The following is a 19,941-nucleotide window of genomic DNA, read 5'->3' as shown; positions in this document are numbered from 1 at the left end:
AACCTGACTCAGCTGCTGACAGTGCATTCTGCTGAGCTTCTGCGCAGTGACTCTGCTTATTCTCTTCCACAGAAAGTGAGATGCACACACACACACACACACACATACATCAAACCTCATATGTGTCCAGTCTTATTATTCTGTTGTTCTTGCCATTAGGTGTTTTCTTCTTTGCTCCCCCCTCCCCCCAGGGACATGCCTTAAACTGTAAATCTTGTAGAGATAAAAGCTGACCACATCTGATCCAAGTAGTCTGCAGTGAGTACAACTGGGATAGGTGGCATGGGTTGGGTTGGGCACCCTTGCTGTAAGAGGTGCAGCATAGTGGTTATGAGTTATTACCAGCAGGGGGCATAAGTCATACAACAAATTCTCAAACTAGTACTGGGTGTGTCTCTTGTGATGATTTCACATCAAACGTACTGATATCAAGCACGATACAGTGCAAAGCAATAAACAAAGTGAAGAATGGAGAATTATAACCTTATATTTTTGAGAAATCAGTAGTTCACAAGCAATGAATAATATGAGTTCTACTTTTTCTAATGTTACCTTGAATTCTGAAGCACGTACAGTCCTCCCAACTCTTACTGTAATCAGTTAATCCCAACAATTGATGTGTGTTTATCAGTTCTGATCTAACAGAAGCTCCAGCAAGTTAACAGAGCTGACTTATGGAGTAACATCTCCAGAGCTCGACAGGAGTTTTAAGAAATGGGTGTCTATCACAAATATTTCTTTCAAGAGCCAGAGCATATGAGAGCAGCAAAGACCAGCTAAGCCAATCATACAGATAGCTGAGTAAACAGACTTGTTGACTAATTGAGAAGTCGTACTGTAACACATTTTCCAGGTTAATGTGGCTGTGCAGAAGTGTAGAAACATTTTTTCCAACTGTGCTTTTGCATAGGTTTGCCTCTGATTTCAGTTAGCAACAGGTTATGTCCTTAAAGACATTCACATGACAGTATTTTCTGATCTGATCTGTTATACCTTCCTTCTGTACAGCATGTGACAAAAGGAGCAGTGTAGGTAAGAGCAGAACCAGCTTGCATCAGTGTAGGGGTATTATACTGCAATATAAAAACAACTGGTTTTCATACAAGGCCTTGGGGCTGCTGTTTGGTCTGTAGTTATAGTGATATTTGAAGAGCATAACCTAATGGAATTCCCCTTTTTCTAAGCTGTTCCAGTTCATTTGGTCCTCATAAGAAAGGGTTCTGATTGCTCTGTGCAGCCTGTGGTCCCTGAGTGCTGGCTGAAGAGAAGGGCAACAACGGCTCAGGGAGGTTCCCTGGCAGGTCCAGACCAGGCTGGGTGGGATGAGTAAGTGACGAAGGGAGGCTGGCAGGCTGATGGCTCATAGGCAGGGGCAACGAGGCACTGTATGGAAGAGAAGTGGTGAGAGAAGCCGAGGAGGTGGAGCTGGATCCCAGTTGATTCAAAGTTAGTTTGGGCTGCTCAGTTTGGAATGGGTTAGTTGGTGAAGGAGCACTCAGGCCTGGACAAAGAAACAAAAAGAAATATTTTTTTTATTCAGTGATCCTTTCCAAAACTAGAATTACTGTTACTATAACTTTAGTAATGCTTAAAATACAATGACTACCTAAAAGCTCCAGTACATGGTTGACAGCATTGTACACATCATTTGCATTTAATGGGCTAAATTATAAAAAATGCTTAGGTGATTAAGGTTGCAGGTGCCAGATCACCTACTTTCCTGTCTTTTGCTGCAAAAACAACATACCTCGATAGTTAGTAGTACTAAAATACCTGATAAAAAGGGGTTCTTGTTCTTGGCTGCAGGATTCGCTGGGATCAAGATGTCAAGGTTTACCAAGGAAGCTCCTGTAGGGCCCAGGAAGGCCTCAGGTGTCCGGCATGTACGAGGACTGGGTTCAGCCAGACTTTCCCTGAGGTGTGACAGATCAAAGAGCTCAGGACTGTCATCACCTCGACCATTGGTATGACCTCCATCCATGGCTTCATCAAACAGATCTCCATCTAACAGAAGAAAAGGAGAGTGACAGTATAAGAAGATTGTAAGCGTCACAAAACCAGTATGAGTAAGAATAGTAAGAAAATGCAGTGTTTACCTGATGGACTTCCAGTTCGGGGTGAAGGTTCCTTGACAGTTCCCCTGACTGTTGTTTCTGATGGAGCTAAAAATGGATCAGTACCTGAAGAGGTTTGCAATAAACCACAATTCAGTTAATTATTTTGAAATATATAAAAAAAATCTTCGTGAAATTCTACAACTTTAGTCGTAGTTTGAATAGTTTGAATGAGATGTATGAGCACATGTATGCACATACATATACTGTACAATAACCTGTGTTTGCAGGGTGGGTCCATACTCGAGCTGTGTCATTGAGGTTGGAAACATTTGGCGAATCCCAGGGTTCAACTGGTGGCTCCCATGGTGGTGGGGGGCTGTTGGAAGTTGGCGGTACCATCCAGGGAGAATCTGCTCTTGAGGTGTTGGTGTTTCCTTCTTTAATAACAGTAGAAAGAAAATTTATCATAACGTGAGACAAACAAATTGTGATGTAAACTTGAAGAAAGAAGATCTGTGTTTCAAACACTACACTGTCCTGTAAATCCATTTTGTAAAGGACAATATAGTGAAATCAAAAATTTTATGAACATTGTATAATTTCATACATACAATTTAGAACTTTGTGCATAAACATGTCAGAGTAAGTTAACTATATGCTCACCCAGAGAGTCCCAGGGGTCTCTGACCCTCTGATATGCTGCTGATTGCTTGGAGGCATTATTCCAGCGATGGCCACTAGGAGGTGGATCTGAGGGCACTGCAAAAACTTCTACCAGGTCCATAAAGGCAGTCTGACCAAATCAACACATAAAGAAAACCAGTATAAGTTCAGCATTTTGCCTCATCACTCACTGATAGTTGCCTAATAATTTTATAGTAAAAGAATTGATAACTTATTCATTTTATAAACAAACATGTTTGAAGTTTTTACAATGTAAGTGAATGTTGGGCTACAAAACCTTATCAAACCAAAAAATCATAAAGTATTAGAGTTGGCTTGGTTTTGGTCCTGTTCTCAGCTGCACTATACCCAATATTTCATACCCCGCCTTTAGACTCCATCTCACGTTTGCTCTCCTCCAAGGCTTTCTGCAGCATCGACTCATCTCCTTGGCGACTGAGTTGCTCCTATCAACAGACAGAAACAAGGGTGCCTTTAGGTATGACAGCTTCAAACAAAATTAATATATTGTCCAATCATACTATATTTATGACTCAGCAAACGCACATAGGCACAAAAGCTAGTCTGTATTTTTCCTAGGCAACAAGTGACCTAGAGAAAGATGTATGCTATGAGCACAAACCAGACTTAATTGGTCAAAAAGTGGAGAAAGGATACAAGGATACTAGGACCATCACAGTGACCTCTAAGATCGCAATTCTAATATGTTACAATATATACGCATAATGAGAGAGAATAAAAGAATAGACAGAGTGAGACAGTAATAGAGAGGTGGGGACAGATTAATTGCTTAAAAATCATAAAGTCTAGCATTCCAATAAAATAAAAACAATACAATATCAAACTGTTAAGGTGTGACCTGTGTGATCTCCCCCCCCCCCCGAAGGAACACTACCTGCTGGTGCTCCTCCTTGCTGAGGCTCAGAGCCAGCTGGAGCTGGGCTTCCTCATCCATATCCACTGTGGCAGGCCCACGTTGGACTGGCTGTGGATGTGTTAATCGTGGAGGGAATAGGAATCAGTATTTGGTCAGCAAAGGTGGAAACAATGCTTAGACATCCCCGCAGTACACTGCATGCAATTCTACAGTTGCCTCAAGCAGAGTCAAACCCTTTGCCCTTCCATGACACCACAGAGGAGGTCAGTGCATGGGTATCTCTTAGTACTTGTCTAAAAGAAGAGATCAAATAGTTGGAGGAACACAAGGCCAAAGGCTCAATTGATTAGTCACTGGAAAAAAATACTTGTTGCTGTTCAAAAGTGAATAAGGAAGGCCATTGATTAAATTGAGGGAGGACAGAAAGTGAGTAGTACATGCAGTTGTTTCTCAGAAAAAAAAAGAGACTGTGCCATGATGTTGGTTTTAGTGAAAAGAGCAATAGATGTACTATAGAGCGAATGATGCAAAGGAAGGCTCATCCCTGGTCCCAGTGTACTGATACCTTCTGTGTCTCATCCTTGCTCAGTCTCATAGCGATCTGAAGCTGGGTCTGCTCATCAATATCCACTGAGGGAGGTGGCTAGGGTCAAGCAGGAAGGATTAGGAGGTAGACTAATCAAATGGAAAGGTAAAATCATTCTAGACCTTTTTGAAACGATTCATTAAAAATAATGAAAAGAATACAATTATTTGATATGACTGAAAAGAGAAGAATAGCACAGAGATCTAACATATAGATCTCAATTTTTTCATTAGAATTGCAGCCGATTTGCTTGATTACAGAACTGGAAATTGCTGTGCTCTATTATTTATTCCCATACAAACAAACAGAAGTCACACAAGGCAATGGCTGCCCTTGTCAAGGAAACTAGGGCAGGCCGTGGATCTCTGACTGGCTTCTCACTCTTTCACTCACTGTGTCCTCACTTCTCCGCAGTTATCACACTATTTGATCAAAATGCCATTACTGACCACATCAAGGTTGATGATATCCCTTTCTGCATCGGGTTTTTGGAAAATGGTGGCCTAGTCGACGGCAGTAGGAGTATTTCATCACCATGAAAGTGTCCAAACATGTGCAGAAGCTATTTAATGTTTAACCACAGAATTTCAATATAACATGTCAGCGCAGTGACTAAGGAGCCTCTTTCTGCCAGGCACACGTGTGCTACAGACAAGAGGGTTTGCTCAGTGTGTGTGTGTGTGTGTGTGTGTGTGTGTGTGAGATCCCAGTTAGAGGTACCTTTTCACTTTCTTCTCGGCTCATAGCCAGGGCCAGCTGCAGCTGCAGCTCCTCTTCTCCACTGGTTGCAGGCCGAGCTTGTTCCAGGTCTGGAGCAAGTCGAGGAGAAGAAGAGGAGGCTATAGGGAATTATATATAGGGTATTGAGGAAGGGGGAGCAGAAGAATGTAGACAGACATATTAGTAGAAAGAAACAGAGGGGGAAAGGAGAACGGAAACAACAATAAAAAACACTTTTGGATGATTTTAGAGCTGGCACTGTTTTTGCATGTTAATTTCTCCTCCATTGCCTGTTGTTTTGGGCCTTTGCTGGCATTGCTTGCCCCAGTCTGCCTAACTCTGCCTGAGAACAATGGTGTGCCTGTGTGGAGAGTTAGTGTGGTGGAGGGGGAGAGGAATGGATGGTTGGAGTGGGGCCCATCTTATTACCCTGAATCCTCTGGGTGTGATCCAGGACTTAGGTCCAGGTTTGGGAGAGGGGTTAAGGGAGCCAACAGTATACCAGTATAGGTGCCAGGCTGTTGGTCAGAATGGGTAAAAGGGGGCAGCAGGCCACACACTGGCAAAGTCAGGTCTAAGAAACTAATCATTTCCACTGTGTTGCCCCTCAATAGCCCCCATCTGAGCTGGAATGCTTACTGGCAATTAGCTTCTGCCAACCTCCAGACCCACACCCACACCATCCATCAGCATTTTGTCCAACACTCCAACCAGGTGCCAGTGCTCTGGAGTCTCTGAGAAACTACCACTACACCACTTCTTTTGCCTTTAAAATCACCCAAAGCAGAGTGAGAGGGTGCTGCTTTGAAGCAAAAACTGAATTAAATGAATTAAATTTAACAAATGGAATAACTGAATTTACTCCAGCTGATGGCACAAATACATGGTCATCACACCTGCCAATACACATTTGCACGCACACAAACACAAGTCTAAGTATTTAAACACCTGCAGCACACCAACAGTGCTTATTTTTTGTCTTTTATGCCATTTGATTGCATTCCTTTTTAGATAAAGTTTTTACTTGTTATGACGTTATGGAGTACGAACTTATTCAGCATGAAAATGAACCACATACACTTTAAGGCTTTAAGCTCAGCATTTTGCAGCGTAAGCTGATGTATTTACTGTTATGTGTACTGTAAACCATGCTTGTATTATAGCACCACTGAACCCCAGATCTTGAGCTTGGAAGTTGTATCTGGCCCCATGTTTCCACTGGCATTTGTCTGTCTATCAAGCAGAAAATGTATTGTAGAAAAAGGCCATTTAGGGAATAAATGGTAATAAAACATCCAGATACCATCTGTGTGCACGACACTGTTTACACCATGAAACAAGCCAAAGACATCAAAGTATAACATCTTAACCGGTGCCCTCATGAAGCCAGACTTGTGCTACTAATACCTTTGAAAAACCACCATACACCACACAGACCACTCAAAGGCTAGAGTTTATGGTGCACACCAGCCACACCATATTTACAAAGGCTACATACAGCTACCTGATGCTTACATGATATGCTCTCAGATGTGAACAAGTCAAGGGCATCAGATGTCCCTAACCCCTATACACCCACATCACTTGGGTCTTAAATAAACTGTCAGCAATATCGCTACAGGAGCAGATAGTATCACCACAGTCAAGCATGTTATCCAGTTCACATTAAACTGACAAATGCGTAACTACGGCCTCCTCTCTTTTGTGCATCCAGTTTAGCTGACATGAGTAACAGAAGAATGAAAGGAATGCAAATGTCTGGCTGTCACTAGAGAGCAAAACTGAAAGAGTTTCTATTACTGTACAACTCAAAGAACAGGTAATTTATTAATACTTTATTAAGGCTTAGAGTTGGAATGGTTTTAAAATAGCCTCTACATCAGTGAGAAATCACAGCTGAGAATAGGTTGAGGATTAATAAAGTTGATTTTATATTGTCTCATGGGGCATAAGCTGAACAGAGAATGAAATGATGTAAATGACAGTGTTGTCATAAATTTCCCTCCTCTTCACTTTTCAGACATCAAGTAAAAGATTGGAAGGTTTAAGGATCTAGAAATGCTGTTGCTGTGTTACTTTCATAATCCATAAGGTTTCATTTGAATTCACCTGATAAAGACAGGACCTGTCAGGTGCATTCCTGACACACTATCTGTGTCAAAAAGATCACGTCAAAGGAAATATTCAGGTATCTTACAGATATTTGTCCTTTGACACACTAAAGTATGTTACACTTATATATGTGTGTGTGTGTGTGTGTGTGTGTGTGTGTGTGTCAGATGTTCCTGCTACTCACAGTGAAAGGAGGATGGTGAGCCTCTGCACCTGCCAAAGTCATCCCCATACACTCCTGATGAACTGGGCTGGCTGGTGCGGCGGCCTGGATACGGAGGAGGCAGAGATCCAGAGCCTGCACTACTGCTAACCCCTGCCATGCGCGTCTTGGTCTTCAGTGCCTGGCTCCTCTCTTTCTTCAGCTTTTCTTCATCCCTCAAGAGAGCAACCAGCTGTTTGGCCTTCTCTCTGACATTGATACCCTGGTCACGTCCATCCCGATCTATGTACTGGAAGTCTCTCAGTGTCTGGATGGTGTATATGTTCTCCCGGCACTCCTGTGACACACGCTCAGAGCCCGTTTTGATCAGGTAGTCCAGCAGGGTCAGTGCCTTATAAACATGGCGCCAGTTTTTGCCATGATCATTGAGCCGCTTCCATATCATACCCATAACCTCAGTGAAAGCCACTACATTAAAAGTTAAGTCTGCTATTTCTGACATTAGCGTGCTGGACGGTCCCCAGTGGTCATTGGAGGTGGCCTCCCGGACCTTAATCTCAGCCTCTGTGTAGTTGTTGACCATGTTTTTCATCTGTCGGCGGAGCGATGAGGTCTGCATGATGGCTTGTACTGCTCAAGTTCAGTTGTTCAGATGGCAAAACAGTATAACAGCAGACCAGCTCAATGTGTCACCTTAGGCAAGGTAGCTTGTTAGAGATCAGTTCAGCAGAAAAATACAACTAAATCGTCCTTCACTCAGCAGCTTTAGTGATGTCCAAAAGTGTATTCCTGCTGGAAAGGAATACACAAATTAGAGCTACAGAAGATCTGAAACTGCACAGGGTTTATTACTCACATGTAGACATAGACTTTTCCATTGTAACAAATACAACACATCATCAGTATTGTTACTCCTTATGTAGGCTAATAGTAACAGTTACTGCAACTCTCACATATGATTTCACTTCGTGTTTGGAAGGGTAGAAGAAACAACTCAGCACCTCTGAGCATTGTGAAACACAACACCTGGGCTCTGCTTTCTCTGAAATAACTTCATCTGCGTGTGAATCATTCCCAATTAAGCAATGACACAGGGATCTTTGAAATTCAGTTTCACAAAACAAACTTTCCTTCCATGAAAAGCAAATATTAGTTTCAGACCATGGAACTACAGCCCAGTCTACTGGTTTACTTCAGTATTATTAGAAACAGGAGGGGTTCCTCCTCCCCTGTTTTTCTGACCTGATTACATCACTATATTAGCAGTTGGGCTTCAAAGTATTTGAAGACTCATAAAACTGAAATAAAAACAGATGAACTTCTACAGAGATAAAGTATCACCATCTAAGTTTTTTTTAATTATTTGACTTCATTAATACTAGATCAGTTTATTGTACCCTGAAGTATCTTTCCCTGGACAGTGGACATTAGCTAACATAAGAGGAATGAGTCAGTTGAACCAATAAATTGTCACGCCCACATCTGTCTCCTCTGTTTAACTAAACACTGTGATAGCATGAACATGAAGGATCATTTCCTTCACCTAAGAGCCAACGCTGTGTCATGAGTAAGCATTGCTAAAATATAGATGGGCTTCAAAGTGCTTTGTATCAACCCACTGAGTCAGTGAAATATTGAATATGACAAAATAACTTTTATCAGTATAAAAGTCTATTATGTTACATTGTAGATATTAGCCCTTAATGCAAAATTATTGATAATGTAATATGAAAAAAACCTCAGCAGCCTGTGGTTGTACTATGAATAAAAAATGTGGCAGTATTTGGTTGACCTGTAATATCTGGCGTAATATGAAAGTGCTTTCTATGCCCTAAGAGGACTGTAACTAGATTGTGGAGTAGGAGTCAAAAGGTTTAACCGCAGGTTAAATCTCAAGTGATGACCAATGCAGGCCCATTGTATATTTCATGCTGATTCCTGAGAGCACTTGTCTGGAGTTTGTGTGAAGAATAACTACTGGAATGAGATGGTTAAAAAACACACTTCCTGTACCTCCCCACTAAATGAAGGTTTGTAAAGTGGAGAAAGGGGCTTTAACACAGCTAAGGACAGAGAGAGCAGCTGTAACAGGAAGATGAAAGAGTTTGTGTGGCAATTAAACACACCCTCTGGCCAAATTTTCTCATCCACTCTGGGTGCTTCTATTACACTCAGAACAGAGATAAATAAACTGTGTGACGCATTTGGCACTTTGATTTAGACTAAGACATTATTATCACATAAGTCAGACTAATAGCAGAAGGGGTGAGGGAGCCAGCACCCTTCACTACACACACACACACACACACATATAAATAAAGAAATCAAACACACATGCCCTCACTCTATCTTTCCCAAATCCTCATACAGTTTCATATGGTATTGTGACCTTGACATGGTGACACATGTCACTAAAGTCCTTGTGTGCTCCGACATCTACTCTAAATGTATTTGTTAAACTGAGTGTTACATTCTAAAATGGTTATACTTATAGGAAGCAAAGTGAGAACTACTCACAGATCAGGCCTGCATCCTCGCTCAGGTATTTTTCCCTACAATCCTCTAAACACTAAACCACCGGACCGAAGCAATAATCTCGATTCAGCTTGTTTCTTTGACATGTCCTGTTTGTCCCAAACTAGGACGATCGGGTGCATTACCAGGCAAGTTGCGTCAAATGGGACGATCGGGTTAGATGAACTGTGCGGCCGTGACTCAGCTACGTTTCCGAGTTTAAAAGTTGAAACCCCGACCAAAAAAAAAAAAAAAAAAAACACGACGGGAACTAAACGGCGACGACCCTCTCCACACCTTCCACTTTCCCTCTTACCTTCATGTCATAGCGCGTCTGCGGGATCCCAAGTCGGGGGAGGCTTTGGGGCAGAAAAAGCAACGCCTTGGATTCTCGACATATCCCGCTGCTTTCCAATAGAGAAATGAACTAGTACACAAAAATATTTTATAGCGCAGGAAAGGGAAACCTCCGTGGAGAGCGCTGTGTATGGAGGAATCCGAAACTAAAACGAGGCGTTGCTGATTTGTTATCAAACTAAGTTGTGTGGGCATATCCGAAATCCAGACACCGGACTTGCAGATGGCACAGCCCCCCCTGCGCCCCCCTAAACCGAAAACACGCACACACACACACAAATAATGGATGGTGTGAAGAGGAGGGAAGGAGGCCGGCCTGCACGGTGCATGCAGAGTCAGACTTAACCCTTCCACTGCCTGATGGAAACGCATCTGTGGTGACAGGAGCAGGTGAGCAGGGCGCGCTAAGGAATCACTGCAGGCACTGCAAGTCAAAATAATTACAGGCTGTGTGGTGTAAATGCAGACACATTGTTAGAAGCCTAGAGCGTGGATTTGAATCTGCAAATACCCTATCTCATATCCTAAAGAACAACAGTGGTCCCATATTACATTTCAGGAAAAACTCACTGCAAGTAATATGATATTCAAATAATACAGAAACTACACACACACACACAGAAGAAGATAAATGGTGACATTACAGTTCTGCACTGGGAGGTAAAAGGATAAATAAAATATGATAAGGACCCTGCCATTTCCTGCAGAGATATAATAGAAAGGCTATGCTGTAATACTTCCCAGCTATGTGAGTGAACATATTCCAGAGGGATTTCACAAAGAGCCATGTTTCCTTTTCAGCAGTTTCATCATTGCATTTCAGCTCTTTACTTATTTATCACCACTAATGGGATGTTGTCTGAAGTCACATCCTTATGCATTATACAAGGCCTAACCCCTTTCTGTATTTACATTGGCTTGGATTCAGTAATGGAGCCTATAAGCAACTACAAGTTGTATTCGAAAGTACAGGAAGATCATATTGTGGTGTTGCGTGAATAGTGATTACCTATCTCAGGGAGAAGCAGCAGCAGAAAAACTGTGGGTCTTGTGGCTGCTTGACCAAGCAGGATATACAGGAAATACCAGCTCCACCTAGAAATAACAAAGGCATGACTCTTGGTAACGACAAGAAGTTTATCAATCAGATTGAACCTGCCTCTATTAAAAGGACTTTGGTTGAATTTCTCTGGGTCAGATAAATGGTCCAAATAAGTTTTTAGACAGGTTGGTCGAGCTCAGCTTCATGCACTGCCTCCATCCCTCCGCCTCCGACTTAGCACCCTATGTCTTTATTTTTCCTGCACACAGATGCCTGAGCAGTCTTTGTTTCCCAACAAAAGCTAGATGAGGTCAGTGCAGTGGGGGTCATGCAGGCAAGGTCTAGAAAAAAAAAAAAAACAGAGGGGGAGGAGAGAGGGCCATTAAGTAGCACCAGTCTACTACTGCCTGCCAGTGACGACATGCATGAAAGGAAATCTGACTTTACGTGTGTGTGTCTGTGAGACAGAGAAAAAACCGACAGATAGATGGCTCCACTGGTTTCCAAAACTTTTAAAAACACATCAGTGGGTCACACTGTTCCACTGAATGACACAGTAATTCATCTAAAAATGGCTGCACAGACTAATAATAGCAGCAACTTTCACAGTCAGAGAATAATTCTGATAAACCACAGACCACTGTCCCTGCTCTCAAACATGTAGTCATACCTATATACCTATATTGTTTGTCTTTTCAAATTGTACAAGGTTAGCATTAGAAAATAAAGAGCTCTGTTCCTTGTGAGTGGGAATGCCTGGACCATATGTTGTTTTGACAATAATCAAAAAAGAAAAAATTGCCAGCCTTATATTTCCAGTAGGGCAGTTGTCTCTCTCTGCTGCCCTCTAGTGAGTTTTTATGTTTGTTTCCTGCTGCATAACTTTGTGCTTCTATAAAAAGATACATTTAGATGGATTTTTAAAAAGTTTAATAAAAATATGTACTGGATTAAATATAATCTAAATAAAAGAATTACATTGCAACTTTAGTGCAGTGCAATCAGTAAGAGGCAGTGGCAGAAAGAAAAGTTTGGAGCATATTGAAAATAGATTTTGGCCCCAAATCACTCAGTGCTTGTGTAAAGTAGTATTATGAGTCCTTATAAATAAATATCTGTATTTTATCTATTTTTTAAATCTAATTTATTAATAGTTAAATTGTTAGTCATGTTTGAAATGTTATTTGTTTTATATAAGCCTCTTTAAATTGGGTATTACTAAATGACCCTGACTGTCGACTGTGGATCCTGGACTATCTGCATCAAGATCGTGTTTGATACAAATGCCTAGTCCAGGGCTTTTGTGTGTGTGTGTGTGTGTGTGTGTGACACTTAAGAGAAGTACAAAATGTTCATTTGTCTCACCACTTTTGCGTGGTGTTGAAACAGCACCATGAAGAGGGCTATTTAGTTACGTTTACTTGAAGACCAACAAAAAGTGGTGAGGTGAGGTGTGAATCTGCTCCTGTAATCAAACAAGTGACTGGTTATTCCTAATATATGTGACAATTTGTTGGGATAGTGATGGGATTCAAAAATGTCCATAAATGCACACAGAACCGTATTTGATGGTTGTGTTCTATATTTACCCATGTAACCTGAGTGGGAGCAAATGAAGCATGTACATATACAAATAACATCATTCCAATATCACATATAGTGAAAATGTGAAAACCATATATTCATTTTGTTTATAAAGTCATTTGAAGACAAATACATGTGACAAATATATTTGGTATCAGATCCTTCCCAAGGGAAATCCAAGGTCTTGATTAAAGTAGAAATTCCTCAGTTCCTCCAAAATGAGGATCTGTGCAGCACAAACACATTGACTACAATATAAGTCACAGTTATCTTGGTGCTAGCTGCTGACAGGGTCATGTACTGTGAGTATTGAAGGCAGCTACAGCTTGCCTTTCATCCATTTGTCATCTACTGTTTTTCCTGGCACGTCAACGAGCTAATCTTAGTTGACATTGGGCAAGAGGGACAGATCAACTCAGGGTTCCATGAATCCAGAAATAATGAACACATTGTCAAAATGTCATCATAAATTTGACTGCAAAGTAAATGTACCTCTATCATATCTCATCATGGTTTGGGTTTGCAGTACTGAACCTCACTCCTCATGGCCTGTCCTTTCTGTTTGACTGCATGCACCAAATTCTTCACATCTCCAGGAAGAATCTTTTATACAGGCTGTTCATTCAGAGTGGCCTTGGTTTGTGAAAAGGGTTTTAATGGAGAAAGAAAACACGGCATTGTAGCATGCTCTGTCTGATGCAATGAGCTGACAAAGTGCTGCCATTAGTGCTAAGGTATGACACGTCCTTTGGCATTCACTGTGTGTTCCCTTGCTAGACCTTAACTGTAAATTGACCGTGTATCTATTGATGTGAATAGATACATTCACCTTCTTCTCCATAAAGAAACATGTCTTGATTTATGGTCATAATGTCCCATATAAAATGTAATATTTCTTTATACAGTGGAAACAGGGGAAAGGAGCATTTCATTATATTGCTGAAGCTGGTGATGCTGCAGAGGACTCATCATCAAGCTCCATGAATCATAGAGCTGAGAGGGATTTGTGTCTCCAACTTTAGCACTAGAGCAAGTCGTGATCACTGCAGAAAACAATAAGGACTGTTCGTATGGGCCTCATAAATAATAAAACCCCAGTTGCACAGTGATATGTAGCAGTGACTTTTCTTATGAAAACGCACTGTGAAGGCTACATGAACATGAGTGGCTGCTGTCGCCATGGCAGCATTGCCAGAAAACAGACTCATCTAAATTCATGTGTAGTCTTCAGATCTCCAGTGCCCATCGCTAAAGGGATTTGGACAATTACTGTATCTGGATACTATGTCTAACAGGTCATTCATCCATGTATCCATAATGAAACAAGCACTTGCATGTGCAGTGCTAAAAATAGACTGGCACAATTAGTTAGGTTTGAACAGATCAGGGTGCTTTTTGAAGGTTTGCCTGAGAACAAAATGTTCAAGAACATAATTTAACTCCGATTTTTGGGGATTTTGAGAAGTTGTACCAAGTGAAAACTGTGCACTGTTTCCAGACTTTTCTAGAACTCTTTTCTTTCTAGAATAACAACAGCTTAAAGATGTGGTTTTTTTTTTTATTTGGAGGGTCATTTATACTTCTATATAGGGAATGTGTACTGGATGACACTCGGTGACGCAAAAGCTGCGCATGGTGTGGGTGTATAAAAGACAGCACTCGGCTAGGTTAGGACGCACGCATGGGGAAGCGACTGGACTGGTAAGATTTTGATCGGTGCCTGGAGACGCTTGAAAGAACATGGAGGTGAACACAACTGAGAAGTTTTACCTTCCCGTTGATGGCATCCTCGAAATGTTCAGCTCTTTCACCGGGCATCACCAATCCCCCATTACGCACTCAGTTCTTCATAGCACAGCCCTTACCGCAGCTCTCCAGCATCCCAAAGTCTCAAACATATCGAAGACGGGTATGGGCATCATCGAAACGGTTAAAGGGCGATGGAGACAACAGGATAAGAAAGCGGGTGCAATTAGATCGTCGAGTTCTGGCAATCCGCAGGTGTCGAACGATCGAGTCCCCAAAAGATCAGTGGATCTGCTGGAGTTGGGTCTGACCAAGTCCAGGAACTGTCAGAGAATAGTTGTGCTTGGCGCACCCAAAGTAGGCAAAACCAACATCCTGCGGCGGTTCTTGGGTAACGATTTTGAAGAACACTACGAGCCCACAACCGAGGAGTTCCACAGAAAGCTGTTCCACATATGCGGGGAAGCGTACCAGCTCGACCTCCTGGACGCAGCAAGTGAACGGGACTTCCCTGCAAAACGGAGGTTATCCATACTGACTGGTGAGCCAATATGATTACTATGAATGACTGTTATAGATAAGTATTTATATGTATTTAGCGTTGCTAAAATACAAGCACCAAAAATAATAATCTGTTTCTTCAGGTGACATCTTCCTGCTCGTCTTCAGTTTGGACGATAGAGACTCTTTCAATGAAGTCTGTGAGCTGCTAAACGAGATCAAAGCTGCTAAGGCAAAGTTACTCAAATTAAAACATCCCGCGAGAGTGCCAGCTGTGATATGCGGGAATAAAGCCGACCTGGACTCACAGAGAGTCGTCACACGGTCGGAGGTAACAGAAATCTTCGGTGAAGATGTCCCATTCTTCCAAACATCGGCTAAAGACGGTACCGGACTGGAAGGTATGTTCAGAGCTCTTGCGTCTCTAGGCGGACTGCCTGACGAGACCAGTCCTTCCGGGCATCAGATCATATCCATCCTCACCTACCAGTCGCTGTGCATCAGTCAGCGAGGCAGGAGGGGAAGTAAGACGAGGGGATCCGGTGCGCCCTGTGCCGCCGTGGATCCCCTGGCGCGCCGCCCGAGTTTCACCAGCGACCTGCGGCTGGTGCTTAAACATAACAAACCCGAGAAGTGTCAGATTCAATGAATTGTGATTCTTCTCGTAAAAACAAATTGTAGTAGTATGCTGCAATGTCGTACTATGTAAGGAGTCATACTCTGTAGCACCTGGCTGGACCAGTGCATTCATATCCTGCTTTTTGTATATGTAACTGTATTATATTAAACTATAATAAATGTTTCTAATTGTTACATATGTATTGACTCGCTTATTTTATTTCATACCTGTAGTCCATAATAAACCAGAGACAGAGACCGGTAATGCTAAATTACACTCATATATGTAAATAACCAATTGTTTTCCAGTGATGACGACAAACCTCACCATATGTGAGTGGGAGGGAGTTCAGCTACGAGAGACATGACTCAAACTCTAACAGGCAATCTGTCTTCAGACACCAGAGATTATTCACTACTCAGAGCCCACGCAGCTGCATCAGAGACCGATGTGTGACAATGCCTGTTAATCAGCGCAAGTATAGTTCACACACTTACGCATCAGCAGCGTTTAGAGACAACAAAGAGTTATAGAGTATCATCTGTTAAAGAGGGGCAGGTGGGCGAGAGGAGGGAGACGTGATGAACTATGAGATGAATACAGCCCATTGATCATTAGACTCAGCCTGATTCAAGTTATGTCCTTTTCAGATAAAACAGCATGTTTTATCTATAGCATAAAAGTTTTTATTGGTGAAATATCACCTCAGTGTCGGCCAGAACATGGTGGCTGCTTCCAAATGGAGTGGTATGGAGGTCATCTATTTAGAAGGCGTATTTACAAATACAGCAAATTGTGCATGTATTAAAAGCATACACAGAAGAGAAAAGCAGGCATTCATATCAACTCAGAACAATTTCCTGTACACTGGAAGAGTAATAATTATAGTAAAGTATTTTTAGATGGCAGTAAAATGATTTCATGTTAAATGTTTCAGTCCCAGATGTAATTACAAAACAGATTCTGTGTCTGTGTGTCCGTTACCACTGGGGTCCTGTAGGATCTGTGTTTCTAGCTCCACTAGTAGAACTGGCAGTATGCTGTCGAGTAAGGCCAACCCGTCCCAGGAGCAACGCAGGCCTCTAATAAGGAAAAAAAACATGTAAGATATTCAGACAGTGCAACACTGATTAGTTATTGGCTGACTGACTGAAATTCAGCTTCTATTCAGATGATTAATTAGTAATTTTAGTGATTTTTCAAGTAAAAAAGCTGGGAGCTCCAGCTGAGTATCTGATTCTTTGTCATATACTAGAAATCACTGAATATCTTTGGGTTTTTTGCCATTAGTCAAGTAAAATCCACTATGAAAATAGATTATCATGGGATGTGGGAAAATATAATATTATGAAATATAATATTTCTGTTTCATGAACAAAAAATCTGTCTAATAAAGATAACAATGTAAATTTGTGTTTGCAGCCCTACATGTGTACCATCCTACAGTGAAAAGTTTAAACTTTGCATTCAAGTATTATAAAATGATGATAATAAGTCACCTGTCATCAAGAATTAGTTGCCCACCCTCTAGCAACTCTTGAACATGGACAGATGTACCAAAGACTTCACGGAGACCCAGCTGAGGGCTAAACAGCTCCCAGTGCTGTTAGATAGAAGAAAATGACCTCAAAGAACATTATCGCAGTTCAAAACATTCACCGAACACTGCATCACCTTGACTGATTAAATAAAAACTGTGCTGAAGAGAAATTATTTCCATGGGATCATTTCATGCAGGCATAAAGGCTTTATTGTGAGTGTTTTACCTTGTGATTAATGCCCTCAGTCATCCTCATTCCCATCACCAACACCTCCTCCAATCTGCCAAACAAACATCTCTCAATTCAACTTTACAAGGACAGGACACGGTTGGTAAAAGGACTAAATGGATGTGACAGTTACTAGAGTTTCACAAGGACAGAGTGTTTGAAAGAACCAGCATATGTAGAGGGAACACTATGTTTCTCACGCCGTTGAATTACCCTCTGTGGACTGGCTGATACATTCATACTACATTTAACGTGGGCATAGAGTTTCGAGACTGAAAACTGGAGCTTAAACATCTTGTGTAATAAGCAAACACTCATAGCAAGGCCCAACACTACTACGTGTCAATGTGCATCAGCTCACAGTTCAAGATGACGAAGCTGAATCCTCCTCCGTGTGCCATGTCCCCTCTGCTGGACTTCACGGATCCACACATCGGGTTCCAGAGTCTGGGTCCGAGCCTCCCGAATGACACCTCCCTCGCCGACAGGAACAAACCGCCCATGTGCTCCTTTTACAGGGAAAAATATTAAAAGCAACTTCCTACATGTACACTATTCATCAGTGACTAGGTTTTAAACCTTAATGACAGATCACCTGGTCCGACACCAATGTATTGTCTTCCCCTCCAGTAGCTCATGTTGTGATGACTCTCTGCCTTCTACATAACACAAAGAAAGGTTTTATTGTGATATGACTGCTCCATCTGAAAATAAATAGATACATCCTGACCCTTGAATAAATATACTTTTTCTCTGATGACTTTGAAGGAAGTGCCTCTTAAGGTGAGGACAGTGAATGAAATGTCATTCTGCTGAGGACTTACATGTCTTGCAAAGTTTGACACCTCGTACTGCAGAAAGCCATGCTGGTGAAGGGTCCTCCTGGCACACCGATACATCTCTGCTGTCACATCATCAGTCGGCAGAGTCACCTCGCCTCGTTGCACCTGCTTGAACAGCTGGGTGCCTCGCTCCAGGGTCAGCTGATACAAAGACACGTGGTCGTCACACACCTTCAACAGCTCAGACAACTCGTACTCCCATGATTCGACGCTCTGTCTGGGACGTCCGAACATGACATCCACCGACACCTTCCCGGGGCACAGCCGCCGAGCCTCTTCTATAGTTCGCAGAGCCTGATGAGAACTGTGGTCTCTTCCCAGAAACGTTAAGTCGTCGTCCTGCAAAGACTGAAAGAGTGAGAAGGTTATATCGGGACTGGTGTTACACAGTACACCCCTCATCAGTCTTTCAAAGATTATTTTCACCTGGATCCCTATGGAGAAACGGTTCACCCCAGCACGGTGATAGTCCTCTAATTTTGACATTCCTACAGGAGTAGGGTTGACCTCTAGTGTGACCTCAGCATTATCTAACAGGTCCACCCGCCTGGAAACAGTTTCCAGGATCGCAGCAATCGTTGATGGGTGAGCCAGACTTGGAGTCCCCCCACCAAAAAACACTGAGGTGATACTGCACATGAAATCAAAGAAGGACACGTGTTGAATGTTGCTGATATTGATCCAACAGCAGATAACTTCCTTTGGAATAACTTAAAAATCCCCACACCTGGACACCTGACTGAGCTGTAGCAAGGTCTCAGTCTCCCGCTGAAGGCAGTCAGCCATGATGTGGTTGTTGTTCTCTCTGGGTATGTACTTGTTAAAGTTGCAGTAGGAGCATCTCCTCAGACAGTAAGGCCACTGCAGCAGACAGCAGGAAGACGTCTATTGGATAAACCTTCTACACATGACATCCAGATAACTTTTTAAAAAAAATATAAATTAGATCTACTTCAGATAATGCATTTGTAAATGTAAATGTGTGTCCCTGCATAGAAATATGTCACTAGTGCAATGGACCAAACGCTAGCTCACGTGCACATAGAGAGACGCGTGCTCAGTGAGATGTGAAGAGCCTGCACGTTCAGACGCGTCGTCATCGATTTGTCCGCCAGAGAAGCAGCGCACACCGGGACAGAGGACGCGTCTCACCGCAAGAAATGTAAATGTGCGTCTGATCATTCTCCTCATAGCAGCAGCGACTCGCATCAGGCTCTAAAATTAAGAATCCAAACTGCATCACACCTTCGATGACAATAGTGCGATCAGTGTAAACGCAAAGTATCGTGAAGTCATTTTGTCTGTTTGCAGAGTTTGAACTCGCTGTCACGTTAACAGGAAATACATGAACGTGATTTCCTCTTTGTGTGTTACTCAGCTGCACCACAAAGAGGCGCTGTTGAACTGATAAGGAAGAATTAACTGTCAACAAGCGGTAATACTGTCAACTATTCTGTATCTCCCACTGCAGCATCAGATGTTATTATTACCAGATATAGACTATGCATTTACATGCAGGGTGATAGATAATAAAAGAATGGTCTGCAGATATATATCACAAAACATTTAAATATCTGTTTCTTAGACTGGGACTTTCATATGCAAAATGAAAATATCATTGATATTGTGAGGAATACTCAAATTTGGCAGATAAACACAGGCAGCAGATAAAACTATAACAACTACAAGAAGTCCCTGAAGTATCCTCCCAGTGTTTTTTTGTTTGTTTGTTTTATTAAAACTTTTATTTGTTTACAATACATCTCAA

At 42.0% G+C, this 19,941-nt stretch overlaps 1 protein-coding gene across 6 annotated transcripts; it reads right to left on the bottom strand.

Annotated features, from left to right (window-relative positions):
* Nucleotides 1–469: 469 nt before the first annotated feature.
* Nucleotides 470–19,523, bottom strand: rsad1 (radical S-adenosyl methionine domain containing 1). 6 transcript variants are annotated; one of them, XM_026325059.2, is made up of 11 exons: nucleotides 10,030–10,374; nucleotides 7,221–7,991; nucleotides 4,925–5,043; nucleotides 4,184–4,261; nucleotides 3,637–3,726; nucleotides 3,104–3,187; nucleotides 2,721–2,850; nucleotides 2,333–2,494; nucleotides 2,097–2,180; nucleotides 1,774–2,004; nucleotides 470–1,501 (listed from the first exon to the last, which is right to left on the bottom strand). In XM_026325059.2, the coding sequence occupies exons 2-11, from the start codon at nucleotides 7,816–7,818 to the stop codon at nucleotides 1,206–1,208; spliced, it is 1,872 nt and encodes a 623-aa protein (XP_026180844.1). In that variant the 5' UTR covers nucleotides 7,819–7,991; nucleotides 10,030–10,374; the 3' UTR covers nucleotides 470–1,205. The 6 variants fall into 6 exon arrangements, 5 of the variants coding, with proteins under 5 accessions (XP_026180844.1, XP_026180843.1, XP_026180845.1 ...); XM_026325058.2 differs by having other exon boundaries at nucleotides 7,221–7,988; XM_026325060.2 differs by lacking the exon at nucleotides 10,030–10,374 and adding an exon at nucleotides 9,717–9,890 and having other exon boundaries at nucleotides 7,221–7,988.
* Between the last annotated feature and the right edge of the window lie 418 nt (nucleotides 19,524–19,941).

Source organism: Mastacembelus armatus, chromosome 8, assembly GCF_900324485.2.
Source record: "Mastacembelus armatus chromosome 8, fMasArm1.2, whole genome shotgun sequence".
Classification (NCBI taxonomy): Eukaryota; Metazoa; Chordata; class Actinopteri; order Synbranchiformes; family Mastacembelidae; genus Mastacembelus; species Mastacembelus armatus.
The sequence above is the reverse complement of the archived record's forward strand: the minus strand, read 5'-3'. Positions and strand labels throughout refer to the sequence as shown.

What these genes read in the sequence shown, in the direction of transcription:
- rsad1 (XM_026325059.2), bottom strand. Translation starts at nt 7,818, where the DNA reads ATGCAGACCTCATCGCTCCGCCGACAGATGAAAAACATGGTCAACAAC. An exon ending in AGATGGAGTCTAAAGGCGGG is followed by an intron (nt 2,851 to 3,103) that starts GTATGAAATATT and finishes TGATTTGGTCAG; the next exon opens with ACTGCCTTTATGGACCTGGT. An exon ending in CAAGAACCCCTTTTTATCAG is followed by an intron (nt 1,502 to 1,773) that starts GTATTTTAGTAC and finishes TTCTTTGTCCAG; the next exon opens with GCCTGAGTGCTCCTTCACCA.